Source organism: Rhizophagus irregularis, chromosome 23 (genome assembly GCF_026210795.1).
Source record: "Rhizophagus irregularis chromosome 23, complete sequence".
In the NCBI taxonomy this organism is placed as follows: domain Eukaryota; kingdom Fungi; phylum Glomeromycota; class Glomeromycetes; order Glomerales; family Glomeraceae; genus Rhizophagus; species Rhizophagus irregularis.
This window is the reverse complement of record NC_089451.1, coordinates 2692010-2712839: the sequence shown is the minus strand read 5'-3', so window position 1 is coordinate 2712839 and position 20830 is coordinate 2692010. Positions and strand designations below refer to the sequence as shown.

The 20830-nt window shown below is 27.1% G+C and overlaps 4 protein-coding genes across 4 annotated transcripts; 1 reads left to right on the top strand and 3 right to left on the bottom strand.

Moving 5' to 3' along the window:
- Positions 1-5384: 5384 nt before the first annotated feature.
- Positions 5385-5930, bottom strand: OCT59_015552 (uncharacterized protein; the record flags this gene model as incomplete). Its single annotated transcript, XM_066140093.1, has 3 exons — positions 5385-5480; positions 5541-5813; positions 5892-5930. 3 exons carry the CDS (start codon positions 5928-5930, stop codon positions 5385-5387), a joined length of 408 nt encoding a protein of 135 aa, XP_066002908.1.
- Positions 5931-15159: 9229 nt separating this feature from the next.
- OCT59_015551 (uncharacterized protein) lies at positions 15160-16362 on the bottom strand (the record flags this gene model as incomplete). The annotated part of the gene is made up of 3 exons (XM_025315543.2): positions 15160-15406; positions 15483-15573; positions 15648-16362. 3 exons carry the CDS (start codon positions 16360-16362, stop codon positions 15160-15162), a joined length of 1053 nt encoding a protein of 350 aa, XP_025182512.2.
- A 938-nt stretch (positions 16363-17300) lies between these two features.
- Positions 17301-19349, top strand: OCT59_015550 (uncharacterized protein; the record flags this gene model as incomplete). Its single annotated transcript, XM_066140092.1, has 8 exons — positions 17301-17431; positions 17498-17544; positions 17604-17921; positions 18002-18049; positions 18130-18216; positions 18304-18696; positions 18780-18906; positions 18977-19349. 8 exons carry the CDS (start codon positions 17301-17303, stop codon positions 19347-19349), a joined length of 1524 nt encoding a protein of 507 aa, XP_066002907.1.
- A 903-nt stretch (positions 19350-20252) lies between these two features.
- On the bottom strand, positions 20253-20820 carry OCT59_015549 (uncharacterized protein; the record flags this gene model as incomplete). The annotated part of the gene is made up of 2 exons (XM_066140091.1): positions 20253-20745; positions 20816-20820. 2 exons carry the CDS (start codon positions 20818-20820, stop codon positions 20253-20255), a joined length of 498 nt encoding a protein of 165 aa, XP_066002906.1.
- Positions 20821-20830: the final 10 nt, after the last annotated feature.

Sequence of the window (20830 nt, the reverse complement as noted above, 5' to 3'; positions counted from 1 at the left end):
AACAGTTTGTCATATCAAATCATATTAAACTAAATTTTGATTTTTCAAAAAAAAAAATAATTTCATTCGGATGAATATTTTTGTTGCATATGCATGCTTGTAATCTGATTTATAATCACTGTCATGCAAAATTTTCATATATGGTTAAATCCCACTTTCCCACTTTTTGAGTTTTACTAATTTAGATTTTTTAAATAAGAAAATTAATAGTTAAAACCTTTCGTGCAGTAAATCGCATAATCTTTTTTATTATGACCCCTGATTCGAAATTTTATGTCATCGTAGCTATTAAAGATTAGATTTTTTTTTTAAATGAAATGTAGTACAAAAATATGAATAAGATTAACTGCCTAACCTAATTAGATTTGGAACAAATCTTAATTTAAACCAAAAATAGTTAATTATTATTACCTTCGAATCGTTCTATTTTTTTTTTCTTTTTTTTTCTATAATCTAAATGGAGAACAAGTATTAATAAAATTTATCCCAAGCTTCCGAAATTCTAATATTCAATTTAAATAGATATTTTATCGTCAGCAATTTTTTCTGATTCTAGAAGAAAAAAAAAAATTTGTTATTACAAATTTTAGAATTTGAATTTGAATAAAAAAGATTTAAAAGTTTTTATTTTTAACCCAGTTAGTATTCGGTTAAAAAAATCCGAATATATCCGGAATTACGGTTAATTTTGGCAGAAATGATCAACATCCGGAATGAAGGCAGCTAATAATGTCAGCCTAATTTCCATGATCTAAACTATTGTAATTCCGGCAACACAAATCCGTCTCTACGTAGTTTATCTCTTATTGGTAATTTCTGTTGCCACCTGATAAACTATCACTTGACTAAATAATAAGTTGAGTCAAATCTACATTTGCATTATTCAACGTAAAATAGACAGAGAAAAAATCATTCGCTAAATCTGTATTACTTTGTAGCGTGTTATTAGAAAATAAGTGTGCTTTGATAAAACTAAAATTTATAGGGCCACAATAGTTATGAATATTCATAAAAGTGTTTTAGGACTCAATGAATATTATTAATTTAGGTGTATAGTAGGGAGCAGTTTTTTCTTTTTCTTTCGGCGTCCTTGGGGGGTTTTTTTTTCAGCTTCCGCTTTTTTTTATTCCCCCCTTTATTTGGTCATATTACTGGTCCCAGTTTTTTCTTTTTTTTTCGTTTTCTTGGTACGCTGCCTGGGCGTATGTCCATGACTCGCGCCCGCGCTTCTTCGACATACTCTTCTAACGAGGTGGCATCGCATCAGTTCCGCAAGGTCTGATCGCGATTTGGTTTACAGTTGCGGAATTGCTTTGGTCTTAGACTCTTAGTAATAGGATATTAGTAATTTTTACTGTAACTTTGTTCACTTTAAGTAATAAAAAAAAATTTAAAATTTTATTATTTATTTTTTATTTTTTTATTTTTATGATAATTTTTATTACAATCAATTATCTAAAATACAAATATTCAGTCACGTGAATATCACGGTTTTTAACGAATCCAAAAATAAATAAATAAAAGCCAGCATAAAACTACTATTAAGTATAATCAATCTATTTTAATAATTAAATATTAAAAATTAAACAAGTCAAATTTATCTAATATACGATTCAATCAATTTTCATACCTTCAATTTAATCTTAATCTCTAACTCTTTTAATCAGTATTATATTTCACTACATTAATAAAATTTTTAATTATCATTTTAATATTATCATTATATGTTAAAATTAAGATTTGTCATAATCTATTTCTTTAAAATTGATTTTTAGAAAAGTGAAATTTACTCTTTTCGTAATAAAAATTTTTTCAGGAAATCGTTCCCTATTTTTGATTTATCATTTTCAAATCATCATAGCTATAAATTTTAATTAATTAAAATGAAATAACTCATACCTTTCACGTACAATTACTAATATGTCAATGATCAAATGATCAGTTTTTTGGTAAATCAGAACCGATATAACGTACTACTGTATACAAGTATAATTAGTGAAAATACAATATTCAAATGCATAATTAGCTCAAATAATAATTAATTACTAATAGAAGCAAGTTATAATAATCGCGTTTTCTAATGTTAAAATTTCGAGCAATGAAGAAGTAATAATAGGTAAAGCACTGGTAACTCGATCAGAGCCAAAGCCATAGTATGGGACAAAAATGAATCGTAATTTTGTTCTCAATCTAACGGTAATGTAGGCTGACATTACTATAGTTCTGTCCAGCTTTACCGATCACGTGGCTTCCATTTGTGGATAATGCCGACCAGCATTACATAGTGCCGGCCTAAAGAAATGCGTAGAGCTAATAGTAAATGTGTGCCGATCTCCCCTATATAACTCGGGGTCCTTTATTATTTAAAGACAACTTTCTCACTTTATCTAAAAAAGTACCTTATAATAATGACTAAGTTTATGCTAGAATATTGTCTAATAATTACCTGCTAACTTTTTTCCAGGTGATCATCGAAAATGTAACGGTGAGTTCACTGAATACGACGGTTACGTTGTAAGGTGCGATAACTTAACAACATGCACATGCGATGAACATTATGAATGTAAGTACGATACAACAGATAAAATTTTTGAGACTCAATGATGACTTAATGACATTGTGACACTGTGACTCTATGATTTCTATTTGTCTTATTGTTGATGTTTAAATACTCCTCCTTCGTTAAGAAATTCAACTTCAAATTTAGATGTATTGTTGAAACTGATCTAAATATCGGTTTAAGTCTGTGGCTGGATCATTAACTTTGTCTATAATCAATAAAAGTTATACATTAGAGCAGCAATGTAATTTCTGTAAGTTACTAATTGATTCTGTAAAGAATAAGTTGGGTTCTAAAAAGCGGCTAAACTGGTTCCAGGCAGAAAAAAATCCATCATTAAAGAATATTAAATTCGGTCCGAACCAATTTAGTTCTTAGAAAAGAAATTACTAATAACTACACGTTGCATGACAGTTAAGCAATATAACAATTTTAGGATCTCAGAGGTGGGTCAAGGATTAAATAAGCATAGCGCTGCCCGAATTTATAAATAATCCGTCGTAGATAACTGAGTGGATCTACATGATTTTGGCTCATTCTAAGCAAATAACCAGGACCTGACCAGTGACCTGACCATTCTATGTATAGCTCGAGGTCCTAATAAAAAGTTTTCTCACCGGAATGAAGAAAAACCAATAATCGACTTTTAATAGTATACTGTGTATGTCTGTATGAATACCTATATTACATAAAGTTTTTCGAAGACATTGTACTGTATGTGAAAATTACCATTATCAGAATTTGACGTATTCCAATTACTGTTTATAACCTAATTATATTTATTGTTCGAGTGACATTATATTTTAGGATTAGAATGAGACGTGGATTATGACTTCAAAGACGCGAATATATCAAAGAAATCTTTTTTATGAATTAACATGACATTTTTATTATGTATCAATTTTTTTTCTCAAAAACATATTAACCTACTATCTGTAAACAGCTGATTGCTGACCCTAAAGCATAAAGCATAAAAATAAGAATAAGCATAAGCATAAGCATAGGCATAAGAATAAGCATAAGAATAAGCATAAGAATAAGCATAACTCTGCATAAGTATAAAAATAAGAATAAGCATAAGGATAAGCATAAGAATAAGATGCATGACAGAACTAACCATAAATTGGTTAGCATGATCATCACGTCAAATATTAAAATAAGTAATATTTACAAGATTCTTCTTATGCTAAACAGCTAACAATAAGGAGTTTATGGTGAATTTTTGCATATTTCTAATAATTTCAGTGAAATGATGGGTTTAAAGGGAGAATTTTCTATTTTCTCTTTCATTCAATGACAAGAAAATTTTTAGTTTTGTCAACGAAATACAAAGTAATGAGGTGCTCTATAAAAGATTTATTCCGTATTTTTTTTTATTCAATGTTGTTTACTTGTTTCCCGTAAATGTATCATATTTACGGAATTTATAGCCTCAAAACATGGAAATTATCCAAGTTGTTTAGATTTTAGATAAATGTATCATAATCACAGAGCTTTTACAGAAATTATGGATAAAATTTATAATTATTTTAATTATCTTAGCAGGATAACCTGATTTCAATTTTTAAATAGTAAAAAGTTATATTAAAACAAATGTTTGCGAAAATTTTATATATCAGAAAATATTTTAAAATTAACTTATAAAGTATATTATACTGTATCACTCTATTGTCACAAAAAATAATTGACACCAGTTTTAAACAATCTTGAGTAAATTTATTGGTTAAATCTTAAATTTCATTTCGACATCAAATTACTACTTATCTACTGTAATATATTGTTCATCACATTTTATAATATGCAAATGAATATTTTCTTTCAGCGGGTTTATAAGTAACCTTATTTGATTGTTCTTTCGTTATATATTCCGATCCCATCATATTCACGGAATTTATAGCCTTCAAACATGAAAATTGCTTAGAATTTGTTATTTTCCGTAAAGATCACCGAGGGTAATCATCACCGTTGGCCAGAATTATCAATTTTTACCGGCACTATATTTTTTAATGCTGGTCGATCGTCATAACGGTGATCATCACCTCCGGTGATAGTTAGAAAAATTCTTCCGTAAATATATTTATATATTCACGGAATTTTACAGAAATTATGGATAAATTTTTTTACAGGGCACATTTGAGTTAATGCCCGAAAATCACGTGCCTTGTTTCGTCACATGGTCCGTTTTTCCCAGCGATTTCATTTTTTTATGGATTGCTATGTGTGAAATTCGCATCTACTTTTATGATCCACACATTATTACAAACCCAGCTCAGTTTTTTAAAATAAAGACGAAGGACATTAGTCGTGTTTGATTGCATAAAAAAAACAAAGGACATGCGTTGAAAATTTTGTTGCCACATGAAAATTGTTTATTGAAATATTGAAAATCTGTTGAATAATATAACTGTTGTCAAGCTATCGTACAATTTGTGTATGAAGCAAACTCTTTCTGATAAAAAACGGTAGATACATTGTCAGAATCAATGATACTGAGTTCTGAAATTACTTGGCGAATATCTGTCGTTTATCTGGTTCATGTTTTAACATTCTATTCAAATGGGTCACAATTAGTTTGCAATGCATAAACCTCAAAGGAATCATGCCCCGAAAGTATTTCATATTTACGTTGATAAAGTTTTTAATAAATTTGATATTCGTGTTTGGAATCGGTTCTTCTCTTAAACCACTATGAATATTCAACATAAGAGTAGTGTGATCGTTTCTCGTTTCATAGTTTTTCATAGTTTGAAAGGTGATGAGCGACTTGTTAATTCACAGAATATTACTCCTAAACGATTAAGCATGTTGGAGTCCACATAGGGTATTACACCATATACTCCGGTATCATTACAGCCCTTTCCTTTTTCAAATGAACGACCAAAATCTGAGCATCTTTGTGTATTAAGATATTATTGGGATGCTAAAAAAAGAATATGTTAATTACGTAATATAGTAAGATAACACAAAATATTTTATTCACAAGATCCCCATGTACGATTCCCTTAACATCATGTAACCATAAAATCGCACTTGCAATTTCTTTTGCGAACCTTAATTGTTTCTCCCAATTAAAAGTCATAGTATCGTCCCTTAGATATTTTCCTAATGTTCCACAGTCCGCATATTCAAGAACAAGCGAATACTTTTCTTCATCTATAGAAACTGACATGTCAATAATTAAGTACTTACAAATATATTGCAAAATTGTTATATTACTTTCTAATTTCGTAACTCCATAATATTTATATGCGAGCTAACTATTTTCGTTAATTAAATCTAAAAGAAAATATTCTTAAATAATATAAAAACTATTATCGATAACACAACACACCTCTTTATCATCAACCCGTCTTTTGAGTTTTGATTGCATAACGTATTACCGTATTCCTCCAATTTGCGACATTACAGCTTGGGAGTATTATTCTGGGAGTTTACAAGTCGAAAATCACCTTCTAAATATAAGATAGGAGACGATTGCGCTCTTAGGTTCCATATCCTTAAACAATAAATTTTTATACTGCAAGTAAGCATATTAAATTATTTAATTCTTTTCCTAAAAATATATTATGGCGCAGTTACACGTAATTAGTGAGTTCATAGACTACTCACGCGACTGCTGCCAAGTGCCTTTGCACTGCAGAACTATTATGTAATATATGTAATCGTAAAACAATAAGCCACTTATCAGTATTGTTTAGCGATAAACATTTTTTAAAAAATAAATCAACTCCGATTTTTTTATGATACATACAAAAGCTTTTTTTCTTTAATAAATAAAAAAAAACTTATTCCATGATTTCTTGATAAAATGTAACGGAATGCAGATTATAGTTAATATGACTCACATTGACCTATACAATATTATTATTATTATTAGAGTCAGTTAGGCAATAATTGTGTCTGATCTTTCCACACTCAGCCTCAATCGCGTAATCGCGTAGAACACAACGTGTTTGACTCAATAATTATACAAGATGAGAAAAAAAAGTATATATACCCTTATATTTTTTTAATTTTTTTGTCTCTCATTCTTCTCATCTCAATTTTTTATCTTCTCTTTATTTTTTTTCGTCTTCTCTTAATTTTTTTTCGTCTTTTTTTTTCGTCTTCTCTATTTTTTTTCGTCTTCTCTTCATTTTTTTTTCGTCTTCTCTTTATTCTTAGGCCCCTTTTCTTTACATCTTTCTTTAGGTATGTGGGTTGTTGTGTGTAGGTTGTGTATGGGTTTGTGTGTGTGGGTTGATTTAATGTTTAAACTTATCTAACAGGCTGATAACAGGAGATAATCACACACATATTTATCTCACAATCAAGACACAATCAAACTTTACAGTAAAGAAATGAAACCTTCACCTGTTGCAAATTTCAAGTGGCATTTTGCGCCAATTACATCTATCGAATGGCACCCCATGGAAGAATCAATTTCTATATAGGATCTTTTGGTTGAACATTGTAGAAGCATCATTTATATGTCAGCACCAGTATAAAATGGCAAATTAAGGTACTATCTATTCATTAAATTCTGTGAGGGTTGTTGAAAGACAATTCCAAGTACATCTAATTGATTATTGCACATTTGCACCTGGTGCTTTAGTTGATTAGTGTGTGATTTAGATGACCGATTTCGGTTCCTGTTGAGGTCTACTGTTTCGCAATGAGGAATAGTTATGTACCTTCCTCAACATCAATTTTTTTGACATCTATTTCATGCAATTGATTTATTCTCATTGAGAACTTTTTGGATTCAGAGAACTGGAAGCGCTTCGTGGCCACAGTTTTACTGTGAACGTCCTTTTCTGTTTTCAGAATTTCCAGATGATAGCAAATTTCTGTGTGCAAGGTATTGGCTATACTGGGTATACATGATAACTAGGTCATTATTAAGTAATTTCTAATGAGCGTATGCTTAGAAATAGGTGTACGGCATTTATCCTTTTTTCTGGAAGACGCCCATAATATATTCCAGATTAAAGCCTAAATGTTTTGATAACATGTTTTCATCAACCATTCATGTTAAGTTTTTTTTGGTTAAATAGTACTCACATTTCTTATTTTTTAGATTATGATGTATTTTTATTATGACGAAAATTAGGAGAAATTGATGAAGTAAGTTAGTAAGTTATAACTTTTATTTTATCTAAAACAAATATTTTGATATGCAAATTTAGGAAATAAAGTAAATGTAATCTTGATAATATATATGAATACGGAAATGGAATTTTGGTATGAAAAATCAGGTTATCAAAAAAAATATTTTGAAATTCTTTCATTAAAAACGTATAAAAATTGTAAATCAATTATTTTGTATTTTGTAGCATTATTAAAAAATTTTATAGGAAATTTTAAATGTTGACTTCATATTTTTAATAAAAAAAAAAATGGTTTTTTTAAAAAAAATTTCTGACGAAAAAAATTTTAACTAGTTTCTGCATTACTTTAACATTTACTAATAAAATTACCCAATTTATCTAATAATGGTTTTATGAAATTCTGCTTACTAGTTATTTTCTTTATTAATTTATTAAATAAAAATATAATAATTTTTTTAAATTTTAATAGATGTATATTATAGTCGTTGAATAGCTTGCATCTATTTTTTTCGTAATTTAATAAAGATTATGAATTAAAAAAATAAGCGTCAATATATAAATTTAAACTTATATATATATTTTTTTATGCCACAGTAGTAACGCATTTCTTATCAAAGTATTACACAAAAAAACAATAATGCTCTATAACTAATAACTACTGTACTACTATGCACTATTTGAAGAATTATTTCTTTTTAGTCTTTTTTGTTTGTTGTCTTGTCACCGTGAACTTTTTATTAAGCTTTAAAGTTTACGCTATTTTATTTACAATATATCGGAAAAACGTTTTAGAATCGGAAACTCATGAATTAAGGAATTACTCCAAAAATCAAATATTGAATATTTTACATTTAAATTCTTATTAATGACTTTTTTTATCATGGAAAAAGAAAATAAGTGTGATCATCATTTACGTCACGATAAATTTGGCTTATCAGTTATCACACAATTTTAGATGATCTAACCAAATAGATAATACATATTCCTGCAGATGCTTGTACGACTATATTACGTTACAAAATTATTTGAATCAAAGTCAAATTGAATCTAAGATATACTGAAATTTATGATAAACATATTTTAAATGACAGTTGCGAGGAATATTTTAATAATTAATTATATTTAATTAGAGAAAACCCTTGAGCAATCAAATAGGATAATTAAATGAAGTAGAAAGTTAGGCCATTCCAAACTAATAATTAGTTTAACGTCCTTTCTGGCTAAAAAATTTTAAGGGGGGGAGGAGGGAATAATTTAAACAAACATAATATTAAAACTTTCGGAAGTTTTCTGTAAAGTCGGAAATATTCGGTACACCCAATTTCAGAAAAGAGAGGGGGTGCTTTAAACATATGTGAACATATGTGTTTAAATTATTTTAAAATTTTCAAAAATAGAGGGGGAGTAGGATGTTAAACTAAAAATTAATTTGGAATGGCCTTATGAAGGAGAAAATTAAAGCAAGTCCCTATAAAAAAATTGGATACGTTTTTTATAAAGTTTTTATACGATTTTTTTTCCTTAGAAATAACGTATCATAATAGGATACGGAAAAATGCACAATTTCGTATCACTAAAAATATGGTTTGGATACGGAATTTGCACGGAATTCATATGGAATTTACATGATTTGATCACTGATTTTATCACGAAATTTATACGATTTGGTCACTGAATTTACTATTTGTATTACAGTTTACTATAATTATATTTACATAAATCTAATTTTACTTTATTAAATTAAATAAAAAATAAAAAATAAACAAAATACAAATACATTATGAAAATTCCCTCTTTATTAAGGCCACCTATTGCAACCAAAATTATCTATAGGTTCAGGTTCATTTGGAGTCAAACAACCTAAAAAAAACAAAAAAGAACGTCTAACTTAATTGGAAACAAAACCCCCCCTTCATATAGTATCTGCAATCGTCCAAGTCACCAAAGGTCAGCATTCCTACAAAAAAAGAAAGAGAACTCCAGAATGTCTGACCTGCATAAATGAAAAGAATTATGAAGCATCTGATGAAAAAGAAACCAAAACAACAAAATAAATCCAAAACTGACCTACAAAAAAAGAAGACTCTGAAGCAACAAAACTGAAACAACCTACAAAAGAAAAGAATCTGAACCCAACTTAAGAAAATTTGAACTGACCTAAAAAAGAAAAAAATCCTGAACAATCCTACAAAAAGGAAAGGACTCCCAAACTGATCTATAAAAAAACTGAATCTTCTCACAAAAAAAAATCTGCTGGCCTATGAAATAAAAAAAAGGGATAAATATAAATAAAAAAGAAAGGGGAATAAAGAATAAATCAAAAAAAAATATTTTTTTAAAGAGGGTAACGAAGTTAGGAGAGTTAAAAAAAATTTTTTTTTAAAGGGAGGACGTCAAAGTTAGAAAAATAAAAAATTTTTTATAAAGGGGAAATAGAAATAGAAAGAAGGAAATTTTTAGAAGAGTGGGAATAAAAGAATAAAATCAAAAAAATTTTTTTTTTTAAAGGAGTGACGAAAAAAAATTTTTTTTTTAAAGGAGAGTGATGAAAAAGAAAAATTTTTAAAGTGAGGTACGAAAAAAAAAATTTTTTTTTAAAAGGGGGGTGACGAAAAAAGAAGAAAAATTTAGAAAAAATAACAAAAATAAGACAAGAGAAAAGAGAAGAAAAGGAAAGACAGAAAGGAAGATCGGAAGATCAAACTCTTCAAAGTATTCAAAGTAAGGGTTTATATAAAAAAAACAAAAAACGTATCATAACAAAACAACAAACAATCACGTGATCTCGTGTTATGATACGAGATTTTTGTAAAATTATTTTCTAAAAATATCAAGTTTAAAAATTCCGTATACATTCCGTATGATTAATTTTTTCCGTATACATTAGTTTTTTTTAAAAAATGTTCAAAAATGAATTGCTTATTAAATATACGGAATTTGTATACGGAATCTATAGAAACGTACATAAAATGTATACAAAACGTATCCTTTCCGTATACATATTTCTTATAGGGAGTGCTCCATAGTCATAAATAATGAGTAATTACACCACTAAAAGATTTGTTAATAAATTTTTTTTTTAATTTTTTTCTAATAATAACAATAGATTGGTATAATACATAAGATGGGTATGTATTGTATAAATTTTTTTTTCTAATAATAGGTATAATATGTGAGACAGATATTGTATAAATAAAATTTTCTGATTTTTTTTAAATAATACCAATAGATCGTTATAGACCGAGAGCATAGTAAACATGTAGTGTATGGTTGGCTTTGTATGTAAGGTATGGTTAAACATCACCTATAAAGGGTCACGTGACCATACGTGGTACAGAATAGAACGGTCTAGGCCTTTCCTTATTTGGTAATAAACAATGTAGATCTGTATGGAACGTTGCATACCCTACATACATAGGTATCCATACACTACATGTTATCGTAACACCCGTTTTGTCACAAGGTACAGTCAAACCTTTATATAACGATATGTCGGGACATATATGAAATTTTTAGAAAATATCGTTATATCAAAGTTATACCGATATTTATATGTCCTCACATATAGTGGAAAAATAAAATTTTATCGGTATATCAAGTTTTTAATAGTATATCGGTATATCGAATATCGGTATATCGAGGTTAGACTGTATTTGGAAAATATTGGAACTATTCAGATTTCCACAATATCTAAGATGGATTTGCATGTGGATTTTACGTGAAAAAAATTTTCTGATGTTCTAAAACATGCCAAGCTTCCCATGGAAATGACTAAAATATTAAGAAGGATGGTTATATTATATTAGATGGAATCGGTTTTAAAATTAACGAGAACTTAGATAGCAATGTGGAATAATGGCAAGGAATCGCTTTAGACAATCCAGCTATTAAGATATTGGACGCCACAGAATCAGTGTTGGCAATTGGACTTATTGGACAATTGGACCAATTGGATATTGGACTTATTGTACTTGTACCAATTATACCACTTAAACAGTTGGACAATTGGACTTGGTCCAATTCCAACAATAGTTATCAACCAATAAAAATAAGCAATTTTATTTAATGACCATCAATTTATTTATTTTATTTATTTTCAAAATTTATTACATTTACATTAATTACCACCAATAATAAAATCTTCTAAATAATTTGGTAATTCTAAATTTTCTACAAAAATATTTTTTAGCTCCCATTTTGCTTGTAAATCAACAGCGGGATGTTGTAATTGCTCAATATTATCAATTGAGATATCATAAGTATCAACAATACTTGCTACTTCGTTATCTTGATCTTCTTGTAATTCATTTTCAATCATCTCTACCCAATGTGTTACCATATTTCTCCATTCATTAATAGAAGTAAGTGGTCGTGTATAGATATCTCTTTCATTTGTTTCATTATCAATATTTGTATCTTCATCATCAGAAAGAACAAACATATCATCATTACTCTCTAAATTTGTATTATATGAAGTATTTTCTATAATCGTTTTGTACTGTTTCGCATGAAAATCCAATTCCCGAATCTGTTGTTGTTTTTGCATATGTGCACGAATCTGTGCTAAACCTAGCACTTTCTCCGACTAAAATATCAAAAAAAAAAATTGTAATTAGTTTATTTATAATTAATTTTATAAATTATATATACCTTTAATCTATTTCTTTGTTTTGAATGATACCACCCCATTGTTGAAAACAATCGTTCCAAAGATACAGTAATTGAAAATATTCGTTGGGCAACTCTATATAATTCCTTTGAATATCCTTTTGTAAAGTTCCAATAACCCAAAATATTATTTTTAAATTGCTTAGAAATAGATTCAGTATAGGGATATTTTTTTGATCGATAATCTTCAAGCTCAGATAATAAAATTGTTGGCTCTTCTCGAAACCATGCACAATAATAATACAAAACCCATTTTGCCAAATGAGGGAATGATAAGTTTAAAATAGCAGAATTAAATTTTGTATCACGATAAAATGGGTGCAACAAAAATGATAATAACAAGAGTGGTTGCTCCCAATCCTTCCATCGTCGCTCAATTTTTGTAATAAGTTTATTGGCTAGTTCTTGGTCATCAAATCCCTTAAGTATCATAATTACATTACCAAACCCATGAAGAACTTCATGCAGTCGTGAATTTTGCCGTTGAAGTTTATTAAGCGTCGCACAATATGGAACTAAAAGAGTCTCGATTTTTTTAATACAATTCCACCAATTATTATCAAAAATGCAAGTTAAGAGCTTTCTGGGAAAATCTTGGTTGTCAGGAATAATATTTTCATCTATTTTTGTTGCGAGATTCTTAAATGTAAAATATATATTAGAATCAACATTAAAATCAATTCAATAGCATTTGTTAATTGTTATACATACACGTAAAGCTGCTTTTGTTTTTAATAAACTAGCGAAACAGTAATAATGTGAGTTCCATCGGGTAGTAGCTGGGGTAACTAATGCAATATGAGTTTTATAGGCAGCTGCTTGTTCATTTTGAAGTCGTCCAAGCCATACTTTTGATCGATTAAAAAAGGTAATCAAATTAATAGCTTCTTCAGCAGCAATATTTAAACTTGATGATTCTTTAAATATATCGCCAATACACAAATTCATCTGATGTGCAAAACACGGTAAGAATAGCTTATCCCGATATTGAAGACGCAATCGTTTTCTAATATTGATAATGTTAATTAAAATAAATCTTTTAAAAATTAAAATCATATTAATTTATAATTACCTTGCAGCGGCATTTTCTGAAGCAGAATCTGTAATTAATCCATTAATTTTAATCTTTTGTTTTTCAAGTTCTTCAAAAGATTTTTTTGTTTCATCTATTATAATATCTCCTGTACATCTTTTTCCGCTAATATCCTCTACTTTCCATATAATCATGTTATTTTCTGAAGTAAATAAAACGGATCCTAATAAATTCTGACGAGCAACATTTTTCCAACCATCAAAGGCTAACATGATTCCAAGATCATCATTAATAGCGTCATTAAGAATGGTTTCCGAAAGTGACTTTGTAGTTTTTTTAAGAATTCTGCCGCCAAGTTGTTTTCGATCTGGTAATTCTAACATTGGATTAAGCCACTTAAAAAGCTCTACAACTGCTGGATTATCAATCCAACGAAAGGAAAAACCACATGCAACTGTAACATTCAATAATAATCGCTCAAATATTTCCATTTGCTCAGGTCTCACTTCACGATATGCATAATTATCAAGTGGACCGAAACTTTGAAAAGAAATTTCTGATATACTACTACTTATACTATTTGTACGCGATGTTTTATAGAAAAAATTGTTTAAATTAGAAGAACCGTGCGAAGATGGTGTTATTGATGGCGATTTTAATTGTAAATTTTCTTCAACTTCACTTTCAACTATTCGTTGCCGTTTGTATGGTTTTTTTGAACCATAATCCATTGCTTTCTGAATAATTTCTAGAGTTTGTTCCGGAGTGTGTCTTTCAGCCCAATGAGGACAATTTTCAAGATGTTTTGCACATGCACGTTTAGTATTAGTAAACTTCTGTTTCATAGCTGCTTCTCGACCTAAAACTCTAATACAATCTTGACAAACTACATAGTTATTATACTTGTTAGATTTTTCTTCTAATATCAAAAAATATCCACTAAGCTTATGCTTTTCTCGCATTTTAATAAAAATTCACAATCTTAAAAAAAAAAAAAATGATCGCCCAAAAAAAGAGATTATCAATTATTCAATTTATTACACAAAATTTAATTGGTTAATTGAATTGGACTAAGTCCAATTGTTTATCCAATTGGTTCAATTGGACGATTTGGTTATAGTCCAAATCCAACAAATATTTATTGGACTTATTGGACAATTGGATGCAATTGGTCAATATCCAATTGTCCAATTGTCCAATAAGTCCAATTAAGTCAATTGGAATGAGTCCAATGCCAACACTGCACAGAATCGATCCGATTAAATAATTGGATAATTATAGTCTGTGAAGATAATGTATCCGTCAGTTAACGAGAAATCATTAATTGATAAAACTTTTTGAACTGGTTCCAAGTTCTAAATAACATTTCGTTCCATACATGAAATTTATGAGAATGAAAGTTCCTATATATTTATAATAACCCAAATTAACCTTTTTTGTCATGATCGATAAATTTTACAATGTAGTTAACATAACAAAGCGTTTCCCGTGCACTTATATTAATTTAATTTAATTCAAAGATCGACAGTATTTTTTATAAAAAATTTGCGTAGTGAGGTAATATCCGTCTCTTTCTGAAAAACTTCCAAACTCAGATTTTTTAGTATTAATATCTACCATAATTATAAAAGGAAATTTATTGGTTTGCATTGATAGATAAAAATTTACGTATCAGATTAACAAAATAAAATAATGCTTAACCACAAATGTATTTATTGTTACTGACATTTAATAATGTTATACTAGAACTACCTAATAATAATTATGTAAACTTGTAAAACTATTTATATTGCATACAATCACACTATCTAAACTTTATTATCGGCTTTATCATTGACTTTATTATTGCCTTCTACCAATAAATTCAAAAAATCAGTATTAATATAATATTCTTTAAGCATATTTTCCATATTTTGGACTCGTTCTTCCAATGTAACATCTTTGGTCCTTCCACTAATGAATGGAATTGGTTCATATTTATTTTTGAGCTTCCTTAAAAGTTTTCTTTGATATTCTATACATAAGTAACTAAACACATATGTTTGTAAAAATCCCCTATTATCAAAAGAAATAAAATATTATGACTACTAATCTATAATTACGAATTGTAAAAATTATTATTTTAACTTACCATGGCGCTAACTTAGTTGCTCCAAATAAAAATATAAAGATTCCTGACAAAAAACTAAAGAATCCACCGATTCTTGATAAAATTGAGGCAACTAAAGAGAAAAATAGGAATAAAGATTTTTAATTTTTTATTTTCACTGAAAATTAAAAAAAAGTTGATAATTACGATCATAATAAGATTCCTCTCGATAAAAAATATCCTTTGATACTGGTCTTAATATAAGCATTGTTGTATTTGGGGATGATAAATTTGTTATATGATCAGTATGTGCATTAAAGTCAACGAATTCTTCTTCCAATCCTCCCACAAGACCGTAAACATACTTGCTAAATATACGTTTGTTGATTATAGGTGAATAATATACGATTGTGGCCTGTTCATTCACAATAAATAAAGGAATAATAGAAACCAAATTAAAGCTAGAAGATGATGGATAAACTTTATCTATTTTAAATCCATCTAAATAAGCTTCAGTGATGTTAGGGGTTATTACTATTCTATTCTCCATCTGATAGTCAAAATTATAGTAATAACTTTCACCACCATTATTACAAATATGAGGAACATAATTATTTATTATAGACCCAGTTGTTTCGCATTGACTTGAATTAAAGTCAATATAATTATAATTAACAGATAAAATATTAGAAGAGTAATTACAATTTATAGGAATTAAACTACAAATTCTAATAACAATTTTGCCGAAATTTGCATGTTTTATACTGGAAATTAGGTTAGGCTCAGTAGTCGAAATAGAAAATTTTGAAAACTGACTATAAGTATAAATAAGAAGTACAATTATAAGTGAAAGAGAGCATAATTTTTTTAAAAAAATAAAAGAAGAAGGTTCAGTTGATGATTTAGCTTCTGGGAAAATCATTTTTAAATTTAGTGCAAATTTTAAAAAAAAAACAAACTGTCCAGTATTATGTATTATTGATGATCGTCCAGTTCGAATTCTTGATTGATGATCACCGGCTCAGGAATGCGGCTAAGTTTAGCGGATAGTTACGCATTATATAAAATTTTTTTTGTAGATCGGCTGTGCATTTTTTGTGGCTTGATTACATCTATTTAATTAAAAATTTAATTATTATAATCGAAATTACAATTAATCTGGTTTGCTTTATTTAGCTAGCCTTCCGAGCTGGTCAAATAGATTCGAGTTATTTGACTCAAATTGATTATTTAAATGCAACGAGTATTAACCTGTCGAATCAGAATCATATTTGGTAATCAATATTTATTCGGATAAAAATGGATATATCCAGCTTCAGCCGGATATGATATTACCTATATAATAAACAGATAATAAATACAATTCACACGATAGCTAATTTCCATACCAAAGGAATAAAACATGTTAAGCGTTAAAAATTTAAGAATATTAAATTTTCTATTGATTTTTATAATTATTTCCGAAACTGTTCTTCTTATTATTTACCCTTTTTATATTAAATTCCGAATAACTTCGACATCATCATTATGGATCACAGTTCCATTCGTTCTTTTTAATGGATTATCTGTAATCTTTTATAAAACCATATTACATTTTGTTGCATTTTTAATTGTAAATTTTGCTCCAATTGGGATAACGCTTTGTAATATTTTCAAATTTGATTACTTTTTTGGTAAATATTTTTTTTTAAGAATTGCTTATGCATAAATATTATTAATTGTATTTTGTAAATAATTCATTTAAATAATTAAGAATTTGGTAGTCAAATTTTAATTGAATTAAGCAATGGAACGGTTAGTAAGTATATAGAAGAAATTAATAAATTAAACAACATTATCGACCCTGATAATAAAACCGAAATGATAAACAAAGCTAAGGATGAAATAAATGAAATTTCATCAAAATATTATATACGCGAATATATTCCTTTGATGATAATTTTAGGAATATTTCAATTTACCCTTATAGTAATTTGTGTTTTATTGTTAGGGTAATTATTAACAATTATTTTATATTCTAATTTTTTTAATATAAACTAAATTTATTACTTTATTAGATCTTGGAAGTGGATTAGGGAGTCTAAATTGAGTGATAATCGGAGAAGTAAGTTAAAATTATTCTCTTTAATTTCATTATCAACATATTAATCTATTTTTTATTAGATATCAATATTATTTATCAACTTGAGAGGATATTGCTTCTAATTTCAGTTTCATTTAGTGGAATTGCGTTATCAATATCATTATTTGTATTTGGGATTCTTATAAATATGAATTCCAAGAGTATACTCGTTAAAATTATTGAAATATATAGTGTTATTGTAATTATTCTAATTTCAAATGTTTTCTTAGTGATACAAAAATGTTCAAAAAAACTTTATGTTTTATTTTATCTTGCAATTATAATTGAAATAGTATTACTATTTGTAATGTTAATTGGTTATAATTATCCATCTATTATTTTTAGTAATATTAATAACGGTAATTAAAAAAAAGTTTTATCTTTTTTTTTCTCAAATGATTTTTTAAATATTAAATTATTATTATCTGATAATTTTTAGGTAATATTACTAGTGGTGGTGTTACACTTAGAGTAGAGATATTTATGAGTACATAAATTCTTATTTAAAATTCTTATTATTAATTGATAAAAAATTTAAACTAAACTTTTTTATATATATAATTTTAGTTACACTCTTTTTATTTTTCCTAATAATTTTAATTATTAATACTCGATTATGTCAAAATTATATTGATGAAAATATCATTTTACAAAGTAAGTAAAAGAAATTTAAAAATACTTTATTATTTTATTAAATTATTTTTATAAATTAACTTATTTTATTTATTTATTTTTTTTTAGTATATGGTCCAAAAAATAAACAAATTCTATTACAAAATATTAAAGAATCTTTAAAAAAAAATTTAAAAAAATTTTTAAACTTTTTAGGAAAAAAGTCAAAATCAGATGAATCTTACTTAAAAACATTAGGAATCAATGCATGGAAATTTATACCTGAATCAAGATTTTTATTATTAAATATAATAAAAATTGATGACGAGACTGATAATGAAGATGATGAGATTGAGAACGTTTATAACGGAGAAACCGATAAGATTAAAATCGTTGATAATGATAAAAATGATGATAATATTAAAATTTATTTTAATGCTAAATCAGACGTTATGATACAAACAAATTATCCTTTATCAAATATTAACAATATACCATTTGATACCATTGCTTTGAATATGCGTAAGAACTATTTATATTAAGTCAGTCTTATTACTACTTACTAACTAACATATTTGCTACCGAATTCTAAATACTATTAATAGATACTTCTTCCACACAACCAATAGAGTATTGGTTCTATTACTATGAAATAACAATTTCTTCGAATCCGAATAATGATAAAACAATAATTGCTATTGGTCTTGCCACGAAAAATTATTCAATTAACAGGTATTTATTTCTACAAAAAAATTTTAATGATCAAATTAAACGATTACTAAATTTTTTTTTTTAATTTAAGATTGCCTGGTTGTGATACACATTCTGTTGGTTTTCATTCAGACGAAGGTAGAACATTCCACAATGAAGGATATACTGGTTCAAAATATGCTGAAAAATGGGGCAAAGTAAATGATGTAATAGGTTGTGGTTATTGTCCAAATACTGGACAAATTTTCTTTACAATGAATGGTAAGAATTTGGGTATCGCTTATACCAGTCTATTTTATAATTGGTATCCTACAATTGGTTCTAATGGATTTTGTAGTTTGAATGTTAATTTTGGCCAAAAAGAATTTAAGTATAAAGAAGCTAATGGTATGAGCGTTGCTGGTATAATTTCTCAAGAATTATTAAATAAGATAGAAAAAGAAATTATTAATGTAGAACAGTAATATCATTATTTCTAAATTTCAACTATTAGTATACCTTGTTATATAATCACAAGTAAAGCATCTAAAAATTCGATAAAATTAAACTTTAAACTCGTGTATATTTATGCACATTGATTTAATCGCATCTTAAAAATCTTTTGTACTTTTCGTAATGACCGGCCTTACTTCCAAAGAAGAACACTATTCTTCACCATAAAAAATTACGCAGAACATTATACCGTTCCACAACCAATCAGTCCTATCGGCTATCGAAGATTGCAACAAAATATCATACTCTTATAATCCCGACACCAGTTCGTCGATAAGTTTTTTTAAATATTACTCGTAAATTATTCATGTTTTATTTTTTTTAAATAAACAGCCGCAGTGGGCGCAGTAAAGTATAAATAAAATTACTATAAATTGATAAATTGTTTATTTTTTTTTTAGGTAAAAAAATGTAGCTCAATAACAAAATAATATTTTGATATTTTCCGAAAAATCAAATAAAAAATTATAAAATAAAATTTTACTAAATGCAATAAATTTTATTTTACAAGAAAAAAGAAAAAAAAAGAAAATTTAATAATAATAAATCACGAAAAATATTATTTTCACTGTATTTGTAATTACTGATTTTAGATGGTTGATTATAAAAACGCAATTTTATTACGCTTTATTGATCTTTAGTAACGAAAAAAAAAATCTATTTAATGATGAGAATACTCGCAATCACGTACATATCACGTTATTAAACGATTGTCGCCCATAAAAAAGGGTTGATTAATGACTTAAATAATTTATGAAGCCAGATGAAATAAAGAAGCATAAAAATAAAAAATAAGATAATAACTTTATTTGAAATAAATAAATATAAATAAATAAAAAAAAATCACAGAATTTTAAAATAATTCACAATAGAATTTACAAAGAATGTTTCTTCAATTTCTCTAATATATAATTCAATTTTCTAACTTTAGTTTCTAAATCAACTTTAATACCTTCAATTCCTTCAATTTCATCAATTGAATTTTTATCTATAACTCTTTTAATCAAATCCTCAGTATTAATATTCACATTATTACCTAAATTAATAAAATCTTTAATTATCATTTTAATATTATCATTATATGTTAAAATTGAATATTTGTCATAATCTATTTCTTTATAAATACTATTTATCATAAACATAGATGCTTCTTCAAATTCTTTATAAATAACACCTTGTTCACCTTTTTTCGTATTATACCATTCTTCAAAATTTTTAGCTTGACTAAAGTAATATATACGTTTTGGTTCACATCCAAGTTCAGAATCAGAAAAATGAACATGTAATGCTTCAAAAGTTGCTATATAATTTGCTTGATATCTCAATAATTTTTGTTTGCCTTTAGTTCCTGCTGTTACATAAACACCACTAAAATAAAGAAAACCATAATATAAGAAAATGTCAAATAAGTTATTAAAGTTGCAAAAAAAATACTTACTTCATAAAAGCAATC